The sequence below is a fragment of the Maylandia zebra genome, linkage group LG8 (assembly GCF_041146795.1).
Source record: "Maylandia zebra isolate NMK-2024a linkage group LG8, Mzebra_GT3a, whole genome shotgun sequence".
NCBI lineage: Eukaryota > Metazoa > Chordata > Actinopteri > Cichliformes > Cichlidae > Maylandia > Maylandia zebra.
Window position 1 is genome coordinate 8,572,727 of NC_135174.1, and position 18,221 is coordinate 8,590,947.

An 18,221-nucleotide genomic window follows, 5' to 3' on the forward strand; every position below is an offset into this window, starting at 1 on the left:
ATGAATGACTTCTGACCTTAAAATAGACTACCAGAAGGTGAGATGAAGTCAGGAGTGAAATAGGTGTGCAGAGTAAAAGAGGTTCAGGCTGATTATTGGAAGATAGGAGAGATAAGAGGCTTTACCTGAAGGCTTGAGGAGAGGAAGCAAAAGGAAGGAAGATGAGAGAAAGAGAAGCTAAGACATGCAGAACGGGAGCCTGTCTGTTTGGTCCAAACACTGAATGTGCAGCGATGAGGTAGCATGGAAGTCGTGATTAATTGTTGTCGCTCAGCCGACCCAAACACATTTTTTGCTTTGTTTGTCTGTGTGTATTTGATGGGTCCAGTCTTTCTGTCTGGCATCAGCATGCCTCTCATAATCAGTCTGAGCAGGAATCTGAGTTAGCTAGATTAAATTCACATGTTGTCAGCATTGGAATCAAAAGGCGGTGGGTTTTCTGTCCAACGCTGTCAGTGAGATGCATCACATGTGTGTCCTTTGTGCACAGAAAAGCTGGCAGAAATTCCAGCTGTGTAAGTTAACAGACTAATCAATATCACAACTCAGACACAGGAGAATCTGATGGATTAAAACTAAGTGTTGTTTTACATTTAATGTTTAAAACAGAATGTAGGCTTCGACCATGTGCGAATTTGATGTAGTCCACAAGTACAAATAGGTGTCCTGGTTTAGGATAATAATGCTCATAGAACAATAAAAATGTTATAAAAGTGCTTACAGCTAACAAAGAAAATTCGGGGAAGAAATGTCTTAGAAATTATATTTATTACTGATGCTCTAAAACTTCAGAAACTGTTGAAAAAACTTTTCCTTCCTACTATCCAAGCAGAGGTTTGATGCATCTTCCAGGAATGGTGAAGCTATTTTCCAGAGAACTGTTTGGTCAATTGGATTTTTTCAGCGGCTGCAGACTTGCTTTCATTTCATTTTTGCGTCTGCATTTCAGCCGAACTTCAGCCTGAACGATGAGATTTTTACTACAATACCTTTTGATTAGATTAAATTGCAGATTAAATCAGCTCAAGTATTTTCAGTTTTTATAAAATGAACTATTAAACTCACTTCAAATTGGATTAAATTACCATAATGAAAAAATAAGCACCCTAACACACTCTTGTGTTTTAACAAAATTCAATATTGATTCATTTCACAAAAGCTGTAATTACACTGGTTTAGGCACCAATAAGTGATGTAAAGTGTATGTGTTAGTCCCCATAGGGAAATAGTTCCTCTGCATTTAACCCATTCACCCAGTGAAGCAGTGGGCAGCCACCAGTGCAGCGCCCGGGGAGCAGTGTGTAGGGCAGTACCTTGCTCAGGGGTACCTCAGGGTAGCCGTTCAGTGGAGTCGAACCCCCGACCTTCCGATCATGGGGCCACCACGCTACCTAATGAGCTATCCCTGCCCCTCCTGATGTGTTTAATAACTATCTCAAATAAATAACAAAAGCAATTCCTCATACTTTTATTGCTTATTATTTTACTATATGGCAAAAAGTAACAACTCACTCACCATAAGCAGTGAGACAACAGCTTGAGAATCATCAGCCCACCAACCCCTTGCACTCATGGTGTCACAGCTTAGCAATCCTAACATGAAGGCAAATAAAACATTACCACAGTGAGTGGCATTTTACATGACCTTATGTGCATACGCTTTGCTCTTTCAAACCTTGAACTTGCACAACACACCCACACAAAATGCTATTAATAGACATTGACATAAGGTTAGTTGTCGGCTTTTATCCCTCTTAGCAATTTCATGGTCAAATCCATGATTCAAAACACACGCCTACTTCATTTGTAAAGTAGTTGAAGTTGACAGTACTCAATCCTTTTAAAAATTGCTTTTGACATTTATATTGAAAGTATGTGTTAAAGTGCAAAATAACAAGGGAATATCTGTTATCTCGTGTCTTGCTAGTTTACGCTGTGGAGTTATTAGTTACTGTAGCTCGAGTGATTACACCAGAAAATTATAAAGTTAGATTGTTTTGGAAAAATCACCTTGAGGCAGTTTGAACTGTTACTATGTTTTCAAGGCTGTCTTTACAGCTGATTAATGGATGTAATGTTTATCAAGTTATGGTCAGCGCTTTGCTAATCTGTCTGGCATATGTTTAGATGTTTCAGTGGTAGCAGCTGAGGTGCAGACAGATGCTTTTCGGTGGTAAATGCATCATTAGTGGCCATATAATTATTCAGAGAAAAGTGGTGTTTCTCACTGGAATATGTGTCATGTTAGCTGAGCTAATATATTGAAGCTAACAGATGTCTGGCAGTGTGGGTTAAAAGTGTGTGGTTAAAATAAAAGTACATTTTTTTTGCAAATGTGGGATTTCCCTTTTTTGTGTCCTATGTTTACTGATTTTTGTTAATATGTGAGTAATTGATATAGATAAAAAAAATATCTCTTATTATTCCATAACATGTTTTCTTCCCAGTTTAAAAGAGATCCTGATAGCACTGTGATTCTATTGATGCTTATTTTGATTATTCATCTTGTGTTTAGCAGGACTATACATCTATCTTTACGTTAATGCACATATCTAATCAGCTAATCACATGGCAACATCAGAATAGGTAAGACAGGTAATCTAAGTGGCTTTAAGCATGATGTGGCTTTGGTGGACGATGGTTTGGTGGTTTGTTGATCTTCTGGTATTTTCCTGCACAACCATCTCTGGGGTTTACAGAAAATGGTCTGAAAAAGGGAAACTGTCCAGTGCATCTCTGTGCATAAATGCCTTGTTGATGTCAGTGGCGCATGGCCAGACCACTTCGAGCTAATACAGTTATGCAACACTAACAAAAAGAAGTCTGTATTACAACCAAGGTCTGCAGACGAGCATCTCTGAATGCACAACACACAAACCTTGAAGCAGATGGGCTACAGCAGCAGAAGACTACACCAGGTGCCATTCCTCTGGTTGAACAATGGAAGACTGGAAATCCTTGCATACCCTGATATTATCAAGCTGTTTATGTTGCGAGTCTTTATTGGCTGATAAATCCCAAATCACTTAAATTAGGATGACAAAAGCATTTTACAGAAGTGTTATGTCTTAAATCTATTGTCTGATTTTTGTGCTGTGTATTGAAAGATTGCCCAGGAGGAGTGGGGGGGGGTCATTTGCTGCCTAATTTTGTTTCCTTGGGTTAATGTTTACACATTTGCTACAATGTATCATCTGTCATTCTTGCTGTAGTTCAATTGGTGCTCAAGTCATACTGGTAACCCTACCGAGTCACTGGGGGATATGACCTCAGTCATGTCGTCTTAAGAGCTCAGTGGTGTTTAATACAAGAAAATGAGTGACTAAGCTAACAGAGCAGGATTAAACTGTAAGTGAGAGAAATGTTGTGTCCTTTCAGTTCCACAGCAGGCCTGCTCTGTTATGTAAGACTGAAAAATCATAATATTGGTGAGATGTTGTTTTTTCATTCTGTGTGTTTGCGTGTCCCCACAGTATTGAAGCTCTTGAAGATGGCGGTGGGGATGAGAGCTTTGCTGGACACCGTTATGCAAGCCCTGCCTCAGGTACGCGCCGCTAAATAACACCCACCAAAGCCGCGAAACTCTCCTTCCGTCCTCATCTGCATTTTTTTTCCTCCATGGATTTCACATCCCACAGAAACTGTCCCTAAAGTTACATCTCAAAAGCATTTCCTTTTTTTGTGTGTGTGCTGCAGATTCTGCTGTTTCAGGGCGTCGTCTTTCTCACGAGTTTTCTCTGCTCAACTCCAGAGACCCTTATTTGCATTAGAAGCCCCCTGCAGAGATTGGAAAGTGAATGTAGCTTCAGGTTTTTGTTTTAAACCCTAGGGTGGGTGGATTTGTGGGTGATAGAGTTAGTAAATTAGAACAACTTCTGCAGTGTTTTGCAGAAAGTCAAAAAGTCTTATATTCGCAATGTTCTTTCAAAACACCTCTGTTGTTGCTTTTCAGAGAGACACAGAGATCGAGTGTTGTTCCAGGCTCCTTGAGCTTGTCAGAAGTGTTCATTATTAATAAATCTGATGATAGGCGGGTGGTGGAGGTGCGAACAGGTTGCTACATGCTGATAATCATTGACAGCAGCAAACCATAACACTTTTCATTATTTAAACCACCCCTGTGTCAAAGCTCTAATCCCTTGTTTTTCCTATCACTTTCTACAGCTCCTCTTTTTATTTTTATTCCAATCTTGCACCTTTATTTTGTAGACTGCATATAAAAATGGGTTGGCTAGGAAGTCCTTTCTCCATATACAGGTTAATTTTAAGGCTACTTGAAGGCTCTAGAGGCATTTGACTCAGTCGCACAGTGGCAGACTTGGACAAGAGCCTCAGAAAAACTATGTAATCTAAAAGAGAAAGCCCAGTTGAAACAAATCGACCAATGACACCTCCTCTAAATGTACATTTATGCATTAAAATCGATTCAGTTTGGACTGTTTCAGTTAGTGTCTCTCACAAGGCACTCTGCACACCGCTTTGCAACCCACCTCCACCCCAGATACTCCTTTCATGCTGTATCTGACTTGTTCAGTGTCATCAGAAAAAGGAAAAAAGGAAGTGCTCTAAAGGATTATTCAACAGGTGCTCATCAGTAGGGTGAACAAAATCTCAATATAAAAAAGGGTGCGGTTGCTAAGCCACTCTGTCAAGGATAAAATGTAACAAATTTATTCTTGAAGCAGTTCAGCAAGCAAAACAGGCCAATGGGTATCGACTCTCTCTCTTCATCAGGGTCTCACAAATACACAATCAGTCAGGATTAAATACCACCAAGTAATTCAACCCCTAAGGGTACTAAAAATTAAAAAGACAGATTTATCAAAGAAAATACAAAACAATCTGCGGATAAAGGACAAAAAAGTTTATTCTAAATTTACAGTAAATCAAAATAGAACATAATCAAACAGTTAAAATACTGCATACCGAGTAGACTATTTTACCAGACAAAACATGATATTGTATAATAGTGTGTAATAATCAGTGTCATGCTCTGTTCTGTGCTGGGACACTCATCACACACATACTGTATATATGTGGGTTGAAAGTTACTAATTACCGCATATTATAGGCTAGATTTTACATAGAAATCACATACCTGTTAATTGCGCTCAATTTCAGTTTTCCAGCTTTTTTAAACGTGCAGATTTGTATTTTCAGTAGTTTATTAGGTAATTTTGTAGCTTAAGAGTTTAGCTGGGAAAAGCAACATTGTGATGGTGTCATTTGAGATTTAAGTGTATTTTGTGATTATACAACCATCGAGTCTGGGGAGGTAAAGAGATGTGTCAGGACCAATCAGTTGTAAAATCACACACACCAAAATCCATGGCTTGTCTAGTCCACAAGGTGGGTTGCCAATGTAATAGATGTTATTGGCTTAACCTCAACATCTGCTGATGTTTTGCCATTTTGGAGGAGGCCAGAGAGTCATGCCCAGTGGAACCTTTTGACGTACAATGATCTGTCTTCTATTTGGCATTGTTCATTTTTGGTTTTGTTTGTTTGTTTTTTCTCATCTCTTTAATGGCAAAATGCTAGCTAATTTCTAATTGTGCGGTGGATCCACTAGCTTAACTCTATAAAAGTCATTTTTACAATCATTGGCTAGCACAGACCAACAGAGTAATTGTGCAAGTCAGCATTAATATATGTGTACGAGCAGGAGAACACCAAATCACATTTACCCTTATTATCATACAGATTGATTTACCCTACGATAAATAGATAGCCCTTCAGATTTAGCATTTTGAAACTGGACACATCAGTCATGATGCTGGCCTGCTTGAAAAAGATCATTTACAAAATGAAAGTCATGTTGTCCTCGGAGAGACTTAAACTAGCCACTGAGATGAACTCAGACTCCACAATAGACTTGTACACAGTTGGAGTCCAGAGGAGTTGCCCCCTTCAGAAAGAATGCAAGGTTACGGCACATCCCCACTGACTTAACTTTTCAAACCCAAAAGCAACACCAATCTTTTATGCACAGCCTACCTGCACTCATTGTCAATTTATTATTTTCCAGATGAATAACCAGATCATGCTAGTTGTCTAGATTGTAACACATTAACTAATTTTCAAATTAACAAAATAAACAACCCGAATACAATAAACAACTGGCTGTGAGTGATGTCAGCAGCACTAGATGGCAGCGCTGACGCTGTGGTGCTGTCCATCTTTACCTGCTTTCTGTCAGACACTCATTCACATCATTGAAGCATGCATTCGCTTGGATAGGAGATGTGTTTATTTAACAAATGCTCAGTCACTACAGCTTATCTTATACTTTCTCTAACTGCTCTAGAACCATCCTCCATTCTACCCTGCCTCCGAATGAGAAGTTTGTTGTCCCTCCTTATTGGTTTATTTTCCCTGGGCTTTATCTCCTCTGACTAATCGCTCTCTTCCTTCCTGTTGTCTCCCTGCAGGTGGGCAATCTGGGTCTTCTCTTCATGCTCCTCTTCTTTATCTTTGCAGCGCTGGGAGTGGAGCTGTTTGGTGACTTAAGTAAGAACACATGCACAATAAAGAGATACTGTGCAGGCAGTAGAAAAAGAAGAAAATGAAATCTCTTAGTTTCCACTCAGGTCATTCACGGGCATACACCGAGCATTTAACTCTCCCCTCTGTGGGTTTAATTCATCTGATATTAATTGCTTCCTCGAATCCTTTGTTGAAATACTATATTGATCTCCTTAATTTTATCTTGAAGCTTTCAGAGCTATAAAATGCTATCACAGTAACTATTTTATTATAGGAAAATCCAACTGAAAGCCGTGAACACTGCTATCTTTTTTTGTTTCATTCTCTTTTACTCTCTGGCTAATCCTCTTTTTGTTTATCTCCTCCCACTTCCCTTTTGTCTCTGCAGTTTGTGATGAACTCCACCCCTGTGAGGGTCTGGGGCGCTACGCTACATTTAAAAACTTTGGGATGGCCTTTCTGCTGCTCTTCAGAGTTTCCACTGGAGACAACTGGAATGGCATAATGAAGGTGAAACCAACTCTGCAGTTTCAGATCCATAGACCACTCATACTCTACATTCACTCTTTTGTATCTGCACATTCTGCAGGTCCAGTTCTGTTTTAAAATGACTCCGCAATATGAATGTGCTTGTAATGGATGAAAAAAACATCACATTCGGACCTTCAAACCATACTCAATTTTTTGTATATAAGTTGTTCATAATGTCAACTTCTGGTTTAAAAACTAAAAAACGGATGTCAGTCTTTAGTGCGGCCATCGTATTTTTGTAGCCAGATGAGACTATATTCAAATAATACTGCATTTACAGTTTGGAGGACTGTGGTTGGAGATCACAGCATGACGCACCTTATTGGGACAGAGTGCAATGAACTCGCAATTTTGCTATGACATGGTTACATTGAAGATGGGGACCAGGTTTGCCACAGCTCAGTTTCTGTCTTCAAAGTGATTTTGTTGTTTAAGAAAACGACAAAATGCTATTAAGACAATCAGTTTGCAGTTAAATGGGGTCAAGCTAGCAAATACATACAATTATCAATTATCTGATAAAGTGGCACACAATGGAAATCTGTTGCCATCTGCATACACAAACATTCACATTGACTACTTATATTCAGGTTCCAATCAGAATCTTGTGTGTTTGCAACAGAAATTCTTCCACGAATTGTGAAGTAGTTGCTGTAGGACTGTGATTCAACGGCAAAATGACAGAAGTGCTCTGCAATCAGAATGCAACCAGTTGAGTGGAGTTTCCTACTGCAGAAAGACTGAGTTAGATAATTGCACTGTGTTGGCAGTCAGTTTTTGCAAACCTTCAGCACTTTGAGAGTGATTGCAGTCGCAGTTGCAGTGTTGTTTGCAGGCAGATTGCCTTATGCTCGAAAGAGGTCACCCAGAAGTTGAGAGTTCCACATGCTCTAACAGCAACAAAAATCAGTGCAATTACAAGGCAATGACCGATATTTCCAAGTCTCAAGGAGGATGCCGTCCTGTTTATTCCCCAGTGTTACTGAATAAGCCATAGGAGGATGTACAGCTAAGTTATGAGCGTAAGTTGATTTTAAACAAACACAGATTCATGCTAATTAGTAACACATGAATAAAATACTGGATCTTCACCACCAAAACCAAAGCACAGATATTTTGGATGGTGTGTTAGTAGAGTTAACCAGGAAGCATTATTAATGGTGAGATAATTCACTTTAAAATGCTCCCAGAGGTAAAAACACCACAGACCAGCCTAACATCAGTGATTAAAATTAGCTTAGGTGACACCTGGCAGACATCCAGTAGCTAAATCCATCAGTAAGCCAACTTGAGTGAGGGGTCACTGCAACCCAGTACAAAGTTGTTCTTACAAAGTTGTTCTTCTTGCTGTTGTAATGATCATCGGCTGCGAATGGTCACCCACCTGTAGGTGCATGTTCTTAACTAGAACATTTAACTAGAATACTATTAAATCCACCGTCTGTACGGTCTTTCCAGGATACGTTGAGGGACTGCGCCCAAGATACAGGCACCTGCTACAACACTGTGGTTTCTCCCATCTACTTCGTCTCCTTTGTCCTGACCGCTCAGTTTGTCCTGGTCAATGTGGTCATCGCAGTACTGATGAAGCACCTGGAGGAGAGCAACAAGGAAGCCAAGGAAGAGGCAGAGCTGGAGGCGGAGATGATGGAACTGGAGATGGAAGCGGGGGACATAGCAGCAAGGTCGCCCCAGCTCAACCCTCTGACACTGGGTATGGACAGGTCAAGCTCTGGGGGTTCCCCCTGGAGGTCTCCCAGAGGAGTGGATACAGAGCAGGAAAGGGATGGTCCTATGGATTCACCCACTGCCGATATAACCAGAGACTCTGTAGGCATCAGAGCAGAATCCCCTTCATGCACAGAGCCCCAACTGGAGGTAAAGAATCTTGTCGCCAAACTAATCTTTTTTTTCTCTCTCTGTCTCTCAAAAAAAGTTAATCTGTACTTCACAACAAAGCATCACTATTATTTGCCAGATAATCCCATTAAAAAAAGAACAGACCTAATTCAGTTACTCAGCTTAGCTTGTACCAAGCTGGAAACATGATTTTTAATTCTGTTGTGCATTATAAGATGATTTGGACACTGCTGGGACCGGAGCCAGGCTGTGAGGCTCGTTAGATGACCCCTTCATTGTCGTTACCTCTAACTCTGGTTCAAACCATTAGTTGATTCAGCAGCTCGCGCTGAGTAATGCTGAGAATGTGGCACGCCATCTAAAAAAGTTGATTACTTGCTCTTCGCTGGTCTCGGTACAATAACTGTAGTCCACCCATAAATAAACCAAGCCAGGGATGGCTATATTAGGCTGTGTTTACCAGACAGCCTGGCATCATCTCAGAATACAAATGGATGCATTTATCTGAAACGTACCCAAAACGGTTGTCATATTTTGAAGCTCTCAGGTGAAGATCTTTGTCTGCTGCACGTGCACTACGCAGGACTGGACATAGCTCCCTCGCATATCAGACGCTAGTTTGCAAATGTCTGGGTCTTTCTTGGTTATGCACAGTCACATCCAGAAAATATAGCTGTGCAGATTTATTATGCTGTGTGACCCACACTGGCCCATATCGGGATGCTTTACAATTTGTGTGCATTCACGGCTACGTGTGTGTGTGTGGTTATGTGTGTGTCTGTGTTTAGCTGATCCCTCTAGAGGACATGCCAGTCACAGACAGGTCACAGTGCCATGGGAAAGCTGGACCACAGGGCCTTGTTGTTCACTTCAACAGCTATTTCCAGACAACGGGGAACTTTGGGGGATAGGAAATAGAGGTTTCGCTATCGTTATCCCTCCCTCCCTAAGATCTTATCCTTCTTCCCTATGCTCCTCTCCCAAAACGTGAGCGGCTAAGTCACACTCTTCTCCCCAGCCTTGTTGAAGACCTGCTCTGCTGCAGTCTTGTAGTGCCCCCTTGTGGGTTTGAGTGTTAAGGGTGTTTGTTTACTACATTGCTGTGCAATTTGAAAGATTCGACAGGTCATTTAGTAAGAAGCCCTTAGCAGCCCACAAGAGAGCATTGTTCCCTCTGAGATGTTTCTCTTGTCTTTTGGGTTTCTATAACTGTTTCTGCCTGACTGACTGTCCTTTTCTTTGTGATCCATTCTTCTGTCCATACTTATTCGTGTATCTTTGTATGTAACTCTCCCCCTGTCCTTGTCTTCTTCTTTTTTCTTTTCTTTTTTCCTCTATTTCTGTCTCCGCTCTCTCTCTCTATTCTCTCTGCATTATCCAAGTTTGTCCAGCGGAGGGCACTCTTTGACTCGGTCTCCCTGGTCATCCAGGGTTCAATGGAGGGGGAGATGAGTCTCATGGACAACCTGTCCGGCTCTATCTGCCACTACTACGCGCTGCCCCCCAAGCCCAGCAAGCACAGCACCGACAAGAAGGTCAATAATCACCAGAAGCATCCCTGATGGATCGCCTCCTCCATGTCATATGTGGTTTTGTAGTGTCTTTATCTGTGTGCACCATGTAGGGCTGCTCAAGTACGAAGTAACGAAAATACTAATATTTATCTTGTACTGTCACATCTGATGCTATTAATATAATACACACACTTGTTTTAGTAACACTACAAATTATCGATCGATAATAAATGAAGTATTGATTGTACAACTGAGCTTTGGGTCATAAGTATAAAGGTAATATAGATAATATGGATACTATAGATCATAAAATGAAAAACAAAGGTGTACTAATTGATTATTTACTAGTTAGTTGGACTGTAGTGCATCAAAAAAAGAAAGAGTTTTAACTGATGCTAATAATGTTTTATAAAGTGTTTAAATAGGCAGCAGAGATAGTGATGTCATCAATTAAAAGAACATTAATCAAGAGATGGGTGTGTTTGCACCTAGTTTAGAGAAAAAAGGTAATTATTTAATACCCTGCTGAATTTGTTTGCTCGCTTACAAAGAAATGAACACTCTCTAATTTTTATGATGGTCTTATAAAAGCACATTACATAATTGATTTACATATCACTGAGTAAAATGAGTATTTGATTCCCAGGTAAAACATGACTCATTATTTATTGAGTTATTATTATTAAACCCTTGTTGGCAAGTACAGTGGTAAGATGTTTCTCACAGTTGGTCACCAGGTTTGCACACATCTATGCTGAGATGTTGGACCACTCCTCTTTACAGAAACTTTCTAAATCCTTTGGGTTTCTTGGCTGGTTTTTAGGCAACTTTAAGCTTGAGCTTCCTCCACAGATTTTCTATAGCAATGAGGTCTAGAGACTGGCTAGGCCACTCCATGGCCTTAATGTGCTTCTTCTTTAGCCACTGCTTTGTTGCTGTGATGGTATGTTTTGGGTCACTGTCATGTTGAAAGATCCATGCATGACCCAGCTGAGGGAAAGAGGTTCTCATCCAAGATTTTACAGTGCAAGGCCCCTTGATGTGCTAAACTCAACCTAGACCCATTAGCAGAAAGAGCACCAAAGCATAATGTTTCCAACTCTGTGCTTGACAGGGTAGATGGTGTTCTTTAGGCCGTACTCAGCATTTCTCTTCCTCCAAACACGGCAGCTCGAGTTGATGCCAAGCAACTCAATTCATCTCCTAAACCTTCTCTGAATTATTTAGATGTTCACTGGCAAACTTAAGACTTAAGTGTGTACATGTGCATTCTTGAACAAAGGGACCCTGCAGGGACTGTAATATCCATTACAGTATGGTATACTGCCTTCAGATCATTAACAAGTTCCTCCCGTGCTTGCGTTCAGGTTGATTCACCATCTTTTTCACGATCATTCTCATCCCATGAGGCAAAATTTTAATGATGTTAATTTTATATTTCTACCAGTTCTCACCGAGCTTCTCGCTGTTGGTCTTGTAGACGATTTCAGCCTTGTGTAAGTCAACAGTCTTGTCCCTGTTTTCTGACCGGTCTTTGGCCCATGATGCTGAAGGATTAAGTATGTGAGAAACAGATTCTGTGGTTATTCTGGCTGAGTTGTAGGGGATCAAATACTTAATTCACTCAAAGCATGTTTGTCACACTTACATGTTTCACTTTTTCCACATAGGTAAGGTTTGGATAGCATTCTTTCCCACTAATTGAAGTCATTATCAAACAACTGCATTTTGTATTTCCTTGCCTTTGTATAATATTACATTTTATTTGATGATCTAAAACAGGGCTGTCCAACTCCAGGCCTCAAGGGCCGGTGTCCTGCAGGTTTTACATGTGTCCTTGATGCAACACAGCTGATTTAAATGGCTCAATGACCTCCTCAACATGTCTTGAAGTTCTCCAGGGGCCTGGTAATGAACTAATCATTTGATTCAGCTGTGTTGACCCAGGGTAATATCTAAAACCTGCAGGACATGGAGGCCTGGAGTTCCTCACTCCTGATCTAAAACATGGAAGTAAAAAAATACAAGTAATGAGGATGGGGGCAAATAGTTTTTTACAGTATATGCATAAGCCTTAGCCTAGAAAGCAGCAAGCAGAAGTATGAACTGTCCAAAGAACTCAGTTTTATTAAATAAAGACATCCCTGTCTGTTTAATATCCTGCAGCCCTACAGCCATTACCATTTTTGTACTGGCATTCTTCTTCATTGAATATTTTCCCCTTACTAACCAGCCTCGCTGCCCACCAAAGCACAGTGCGTCATGTCCCGCCTCAACTATGAGCTCATTCCCTCATTCACTTACACTCATTCATGCTTGGCAGGTTTTTGGTCTGCTTCTGCAGCCTCACTGGCGTGGTTTAAAGTTTGCCCGTCTCCCCTACACAACGTGTCTCTGTATCTGTATGAGGACGTGACAATGCTTGTGCATTTACTCAGGTGATTGTGTCATTTGCCAGTCAGTCACAGCAGAGTGATAACCACCTAAAGCCAGCAGATCACACACTGTTAAATCCTGCACAGATGTGGCTCAATCAATAGGCTATGGATCACTTGAGCCACTGAATAATGCATCTGGGTGCCTGTTTTTCTCATTTGAAGCCAAATTTGGCACAATTACATTAGCGCTGTAAAACCCCCATCTTCTAAAAGCTTTAAATGGGTTTGAGATCTCAGCGTTAGATGACACAGGGCAATGTTCTCCTTCTGATATGTTTCAGTCCCTGCATTTTTATTCACGAATGACCCATTTGCCTGACAGAAACAATTTCCCCTGTTAAACCAGTGTGAAGGCAAAAAAAGAAAATAGCAGCTCCTTTTACATGAGCCAGTATGGAGCCCCACAAGGGACATGGGAGAAAAAGAAAATTAAGACGGACTTTTGCGAGATCTCGCAAAACAAACTGGAGGATCATGCAAAGGTTTTAGCAGATATTTGACGTTTACACAACTACATTCACGCCTCAAAATATCTTTAAAGTTTATTTTGTGACCCAGAAAGAGTAATATTACAACTACGTAGCTGCCGTCATTGTTGGAATTCAACTTTTTCAAGATCTCGCAAATGTTCATCGTAATTTTTTTTTCTCCCATGTCCCTTGCGGGGCTCCGTAAGCCAGAAATACTGAAGACTTTGGCTTCATCTCTGAGTGTTTCAATCTCTGAGGTGTTTTACAAGAGGTCCCTAGAAAATTAGGTTATTTGGATTCTTCTTCTTTAGCAACATAAGCAATTAAATGTGCCATTTAGTACTTAATGTAAATGAATCCCAGTGCTGTCGTGTAATGTCTTACTGGCATCATATTTCGCTGTTAAAGAATCTCTCTGCTGTGCCTGTGTCACAAAAAAAGTCCACTAACAGCTGACTAAATACAGCCGTTTTTTGGTGTTTTTTTAGTTTGTCCTTCTTCCTCTGTTGTTTTGCTCTGCTACATACTTCTAGTTTATATGTGGTGTTTTTTTTAAACTTGTATTGTTCTGTTAGTTTCAGGTTTTATCTGTGTAACGTCCTTCTATTTATGTACTGCACAGAGTGCACCTTTGTTTTCTCTGCTCACCAGCGGTTGTCTCTTCCTGCCTAGATCCCTCTAGCGGAGATGGATGCTCTGTCTCTGGCCTCTGAGAATTCCTGGTCCCTAGCTCTGACAGACGACTCAACCCCTGACGATTTTAACCCCCTATTTCTAACCACTCTGGAATGCAATGTACTGACAGTTCCTCTCTTCATCTTTCTCCATTGTTATTTCTTCTCCTTCCCTGCTGCAGTGGCTTGTACTGTCTCCTTCACTGGGTATTTCCAAAGTCACCTGACCCTCCCCACCACCAAGCTTACACACTGGGGTTTAACAAGGGGAAGCCAACTGGATGCTAAATTAGCTAAAAATATATTTTAAAAAAAAGAAGATAGCATTTATATGTACCACTAATTACTTATTTTTGAAAATAAGTAAAAGCCACACACTTGTTTTTCTTTCTTCATAGAACGTCTGAATGAGCTCTTTGGCGTGCAGCTCATTACAATTCTATCTGGAGTCGGCCATGTTGTGTATTTGGATTTCTTTGCTAAAGTTGCTGCTTCTAAAGCTATGTCCCAATCATAGGCCGCATCCTTCGGAGGACCCGGCCTTCGCGGTCTACGTGAGCCAGGTCTTTCAAAGACCAGGAGGGCCGGAAGTACGAGGCTGCGAAATGGGACGGTCTAGCCTTCAGATTTGCGTCACCAACTGTCTCGGTGGAGTTTAATAAACTCAGCTGTCTGCTCCTCACTCACTAATATATAACAGGACATTGGAGTAAATTCTCGACCATCTCACACTTCTGTTTAATCAGTTTTCTGTTTGACATTTATTCAGCTGTGTGAAAACTTTAATCTCAGCCAAACCGATTTACTCAGGAACAAATAAAACACTGACAAAGGCCAAACAATAACATTTTTAAGTTATCTAAGTGTTATTGTTTGGCTTTTTTCAGTGTTTTATTTTTCCTGAGTAAATCGGTGTTTAACCTGTTTAACCTGAGTAGCGAAAAGACCGCTGGGGCCTGAAAACGATGTGCTGGGAGTTAGTTGTTCTCACCGGCTCTAATGAGCCTCGACCTCCCAGTCAGCTATTGAGCTGGTGGGTAACAGACGTCTCAGAAAACGTCGGAGCACTTTTGCAAATATGCGATGTCTTGATAAACCGAGCTGATATTTGAAGTTTACACAGCTACATTCTCGCCTAAAAATATGTTAAAAGTTTATTTTGTGACCCAGAAAGAGTAATAAGAGTAATATTAAAATATTAAAACTAAGTAGCTGCCGCTATGAATTCTGGGATAGTTTGGGCCACGAAGGATACACCCGACCATCCCTCAAATTCAGGGAAATGAAGGATGTATTAGTCGGTCGCATTTGGAGCAGCCTTCAAATTAGGACAGACTTTGTTGCCTAGCTGTGACGTAATCGGCCTTCAAATGCGGCCTCAGAAGGATGCGGCCTATGAATTGGGACCTAAACTGTTCTGAAATGGGGGCGTGGCCAGCAGCAGCTCATTTTCGAAGCTACAGATACTAAAACAGCTTATTTGGAGCTGAGATTAAAAAATGTATAAGCATAGCAAAAAAACAACCAATCTTTTTTTTTAGTTTAAACTTTATAGACAGATTCTGGGAACGTGTGAGACTTTATTGAACTTGTCAAAATTGGATCTAATATGGGAAATATGAGTGGAGAACTTTTTCTGTTTTCTATGTAACTGATTCCAAATAATTAAATAAATAAAATGTGGAAAGCTTACACTTGCACATACAATAACAATGGGTCACTTAAACCATAGTTGACGCGTGACAACTGCTAAACAAATGAGACGTTGTGTTAAGTATAACAGTGAGTAAGGGTCTTGGTAAAAGGCATCTTCCACATCCTGGCATTCTTTGTCATGACCCCGTTCATTATTTTCTTTGAACATGTCGTCATGCACTGCAGCCCATGTATGTGTCCTCACTGCAATTAATCTATAGATCCCTCTATGACACGCCATCCTACAGGCTCTGAAAATGAAATTGAATGTCGTCTGGGTGTCAGAGTATTATTAACCACCGGTTTGGGTCATTAATGATCACATGGCTTCATGACCAGAGAGGGTCACTGTCACCTTGGCTCAGCGTTGCTGCTGAATTAATACGTATATCATAAGAAAAAAAGAGCGCTGGCCAACGAGGTGCTCTTAATTGGATTGTTCTGGGACAAATGCAATAGAAAAATAAAGACAATGGAGTGAAGAGGTAGAGGTGTTCAAGTGGCTTTGAAGTACCCTGGTGAAACAAATTTATCTTTATTTCTCATTCCGCCTTTTCAGCGTGGTGTGTTTTACTTTCCAGTCCAGTCCAGTCCAGTAGAGTAGTGCGCCTCCTTACCTGCCAGTTTGCAGTTTTTTCTCCTTTGACTACTTTTTTCACTTTCTTCTCTCTCTGTGTGTAAACTCTGTTCTCTCCCCTCCTTCTTTCTTTTCCTTTGTGCTTTACGTGTGAGTCTTCGTCTTTTCTCGCAGTCCTTTCCTGTCAGCCTACTTCTGTGGATGTGCTGTATGCTGTCCTCTGGTGGTGTACTTTTCAGTCTCCTCTGAGCTGCCGTGTGTTTGCTACAGGGTTGTAAAGTGTGTTGGACCCCCTGTAGCTCTGTGCTGAATGGGAACTGATTCTTTAATGGGTCAGGCTGCAGGACACTGCCCTAGCTGACACACAATCACGGCTTAATGTAAAGTTATACGACCGACGGGCTAAAAGCAGACACAAGAAGCAGAGTGTCACATGCTTTAAAAAAGGAATTGGAAATGTTTCTGTGATCTGTGGCAGCTCTGCGCCAGTCAACTCCAATGTGCAAAGATCCTCTGTGTTTTCTGTGTATGCTGATGATCAGTACCTCTTTGTTGACATTGTGTCTTAGACAGTTGACAACCTGTGAGTGTACTGGTAAGAGTGTGAGAGTAAGTGAGTTAAAGAGCAGCCCAGGCTCTTCTTGTTCTGGGTGACCCTGATTGTTTTCTCTGCTTCCCCAGGCGGAGCAGCTTGGTTCTGGGGCGCTTCGGGACGACAACCTGTTGAGCGTCAGAAAGCCTGCGGTGGGACGCACGCACTCCCTACCCAACGACAGCTACATGTTCCTCTCGCCACAGCCCGTGGGGCAAACATCTCCCACTGCAGCACACCCACAGGGGCCCCAGCACATACTGGGCACTCACAGGGCCCAATCGGGTAATGCCACATTTCTCTTTAATGTCATTTAGCGTAGAATGTGTTTCATTAGGACAGAACAGAAATGGGTGGGCTTGATTTTTAACATAAAGCATTGTGGCATGAGGAGGTTATTTTATCTAAGGTAAACACACCTACTGTAACTGTTGTGTATTCACTGAAGGTGCCAGCACTGTGCTTTGTGTGCAGGCTCCAGTGGCTCGGTGCGTTCACAACCCGCGGAGTTTTCCCAGCAGCTGACTGTTCCCACAGACCTCTTCAGACCCATCAGCCCACACAGCCACTCAGATTCAGAGAGTATACCACGAAACCCACCTTCTAGACGCACACACACATTTAGCCGTACGCTACGCAGACAGGTGAGCAAAACACACTGCTTCAGATTTTCACTTGACTCCAAATTTACTTTTCTAGTTTTATCCTGTCTTTTTACTACTTAGTGTGATAATACATATCTGTATTATATGTCTATACTTGACTGTGGTCCTTAACTGTCTGTTCATACCAAACTCTATACAGGCTTATACAAACTGCTGGAGTTTTTACTGTTCGCTGCCAGTGGAATCGGTGGGATACGAGTTATGAGTATTAGAACCACTCTGGGAGAAAAATGATAATATATTGAATGGAAAGCAGTTATTTTTAAACCATAATAGCTAAAAAGAAAGTTTCGTTTTTTCCTGCTTTCTTCTATAACGCTGAATCACTAACTTATAATTAAAAAAAAATTATGCATTATAACAAAATATTAGTACATGTTATTAAATATAATATTAAAACAATTTGATACATAATGGCAGTTTTACATGAAACGATCAAGCCTTATTTTTGCAGATATTTGTGGCTACAAGTATTAACTATGCTCAACGTTTAGTGTATTAGGTAGTATTGTTTTATTGTGTCTTCATTTTCACCATAAACCATAATAAGAAAACATGCCTCCTACACTGTTTTTTAAATTTATTTATTTATTTTATTTATTACAGTGTTATTATTAATAACAGTTTAATATATATAAATATAAATAAGATGCTGATGAAATCTCAAAATTAAAATGAAAGGAAATACACTTTTCTGTACCAAAGTTAGCATAGCACAG

The 18,221-nt window shown here is 40.7% G+C and overlaps 1 protein-coding gene across 10 annotated transcripts in view; it reads left to right on the forward strand.

Annotated features, from left to right (window-relative positions):
• Window positions 1-18,221, forward strand: part of cacna1g (calcium channel, voltage-dependent, T type, alpha 1G subunit) — a 207,819-nt gene that overhangs the window by 182,442 nt on the left and 7,156 nt on the right. For 7 of the 10 annotated variants that reach the window (XM_004557531.5, XM_023153368.3, XM_023153369.3 and 4 more), the window contains 8 exons: window positions 3,474-3,544; window positions 6,432-6,510; window positions 6,875-6,996; window positions 8,476-8,895; window positions 10,260-10,412; window positions 13,972-14,094; window positions 16,927-17,122; window positions 17,312-17,481. In XM_004557531.5, coding sequence (XP_004557588.3) covers window positions 3,474-3,544; window positions 6,432-6,510; window positions 6,875-6,996; window positions 8,476-8,895; window positions 10,260-10,412; window positions 13,972-14,094; window positions 16,927-17,122; window positions 17,312-17,481 — 1,334 coding nt within the window. The remainder of the gene's footprint in view (window positions 1-3,473; window positions 3,545-6,431; window positions 6,511-6,874; window positions 6,997-8,475; window positions 8,896-10,259; window positions 10,413-13,971; window positions 14,095-16,926; window positions 17,123-17,311; window positions 17,482-18,221) is intronic. The other 3 variants (XM_004557537.5, XM_076887263.1, XM_004557536.5) reach the window with 2 other exon arrangements.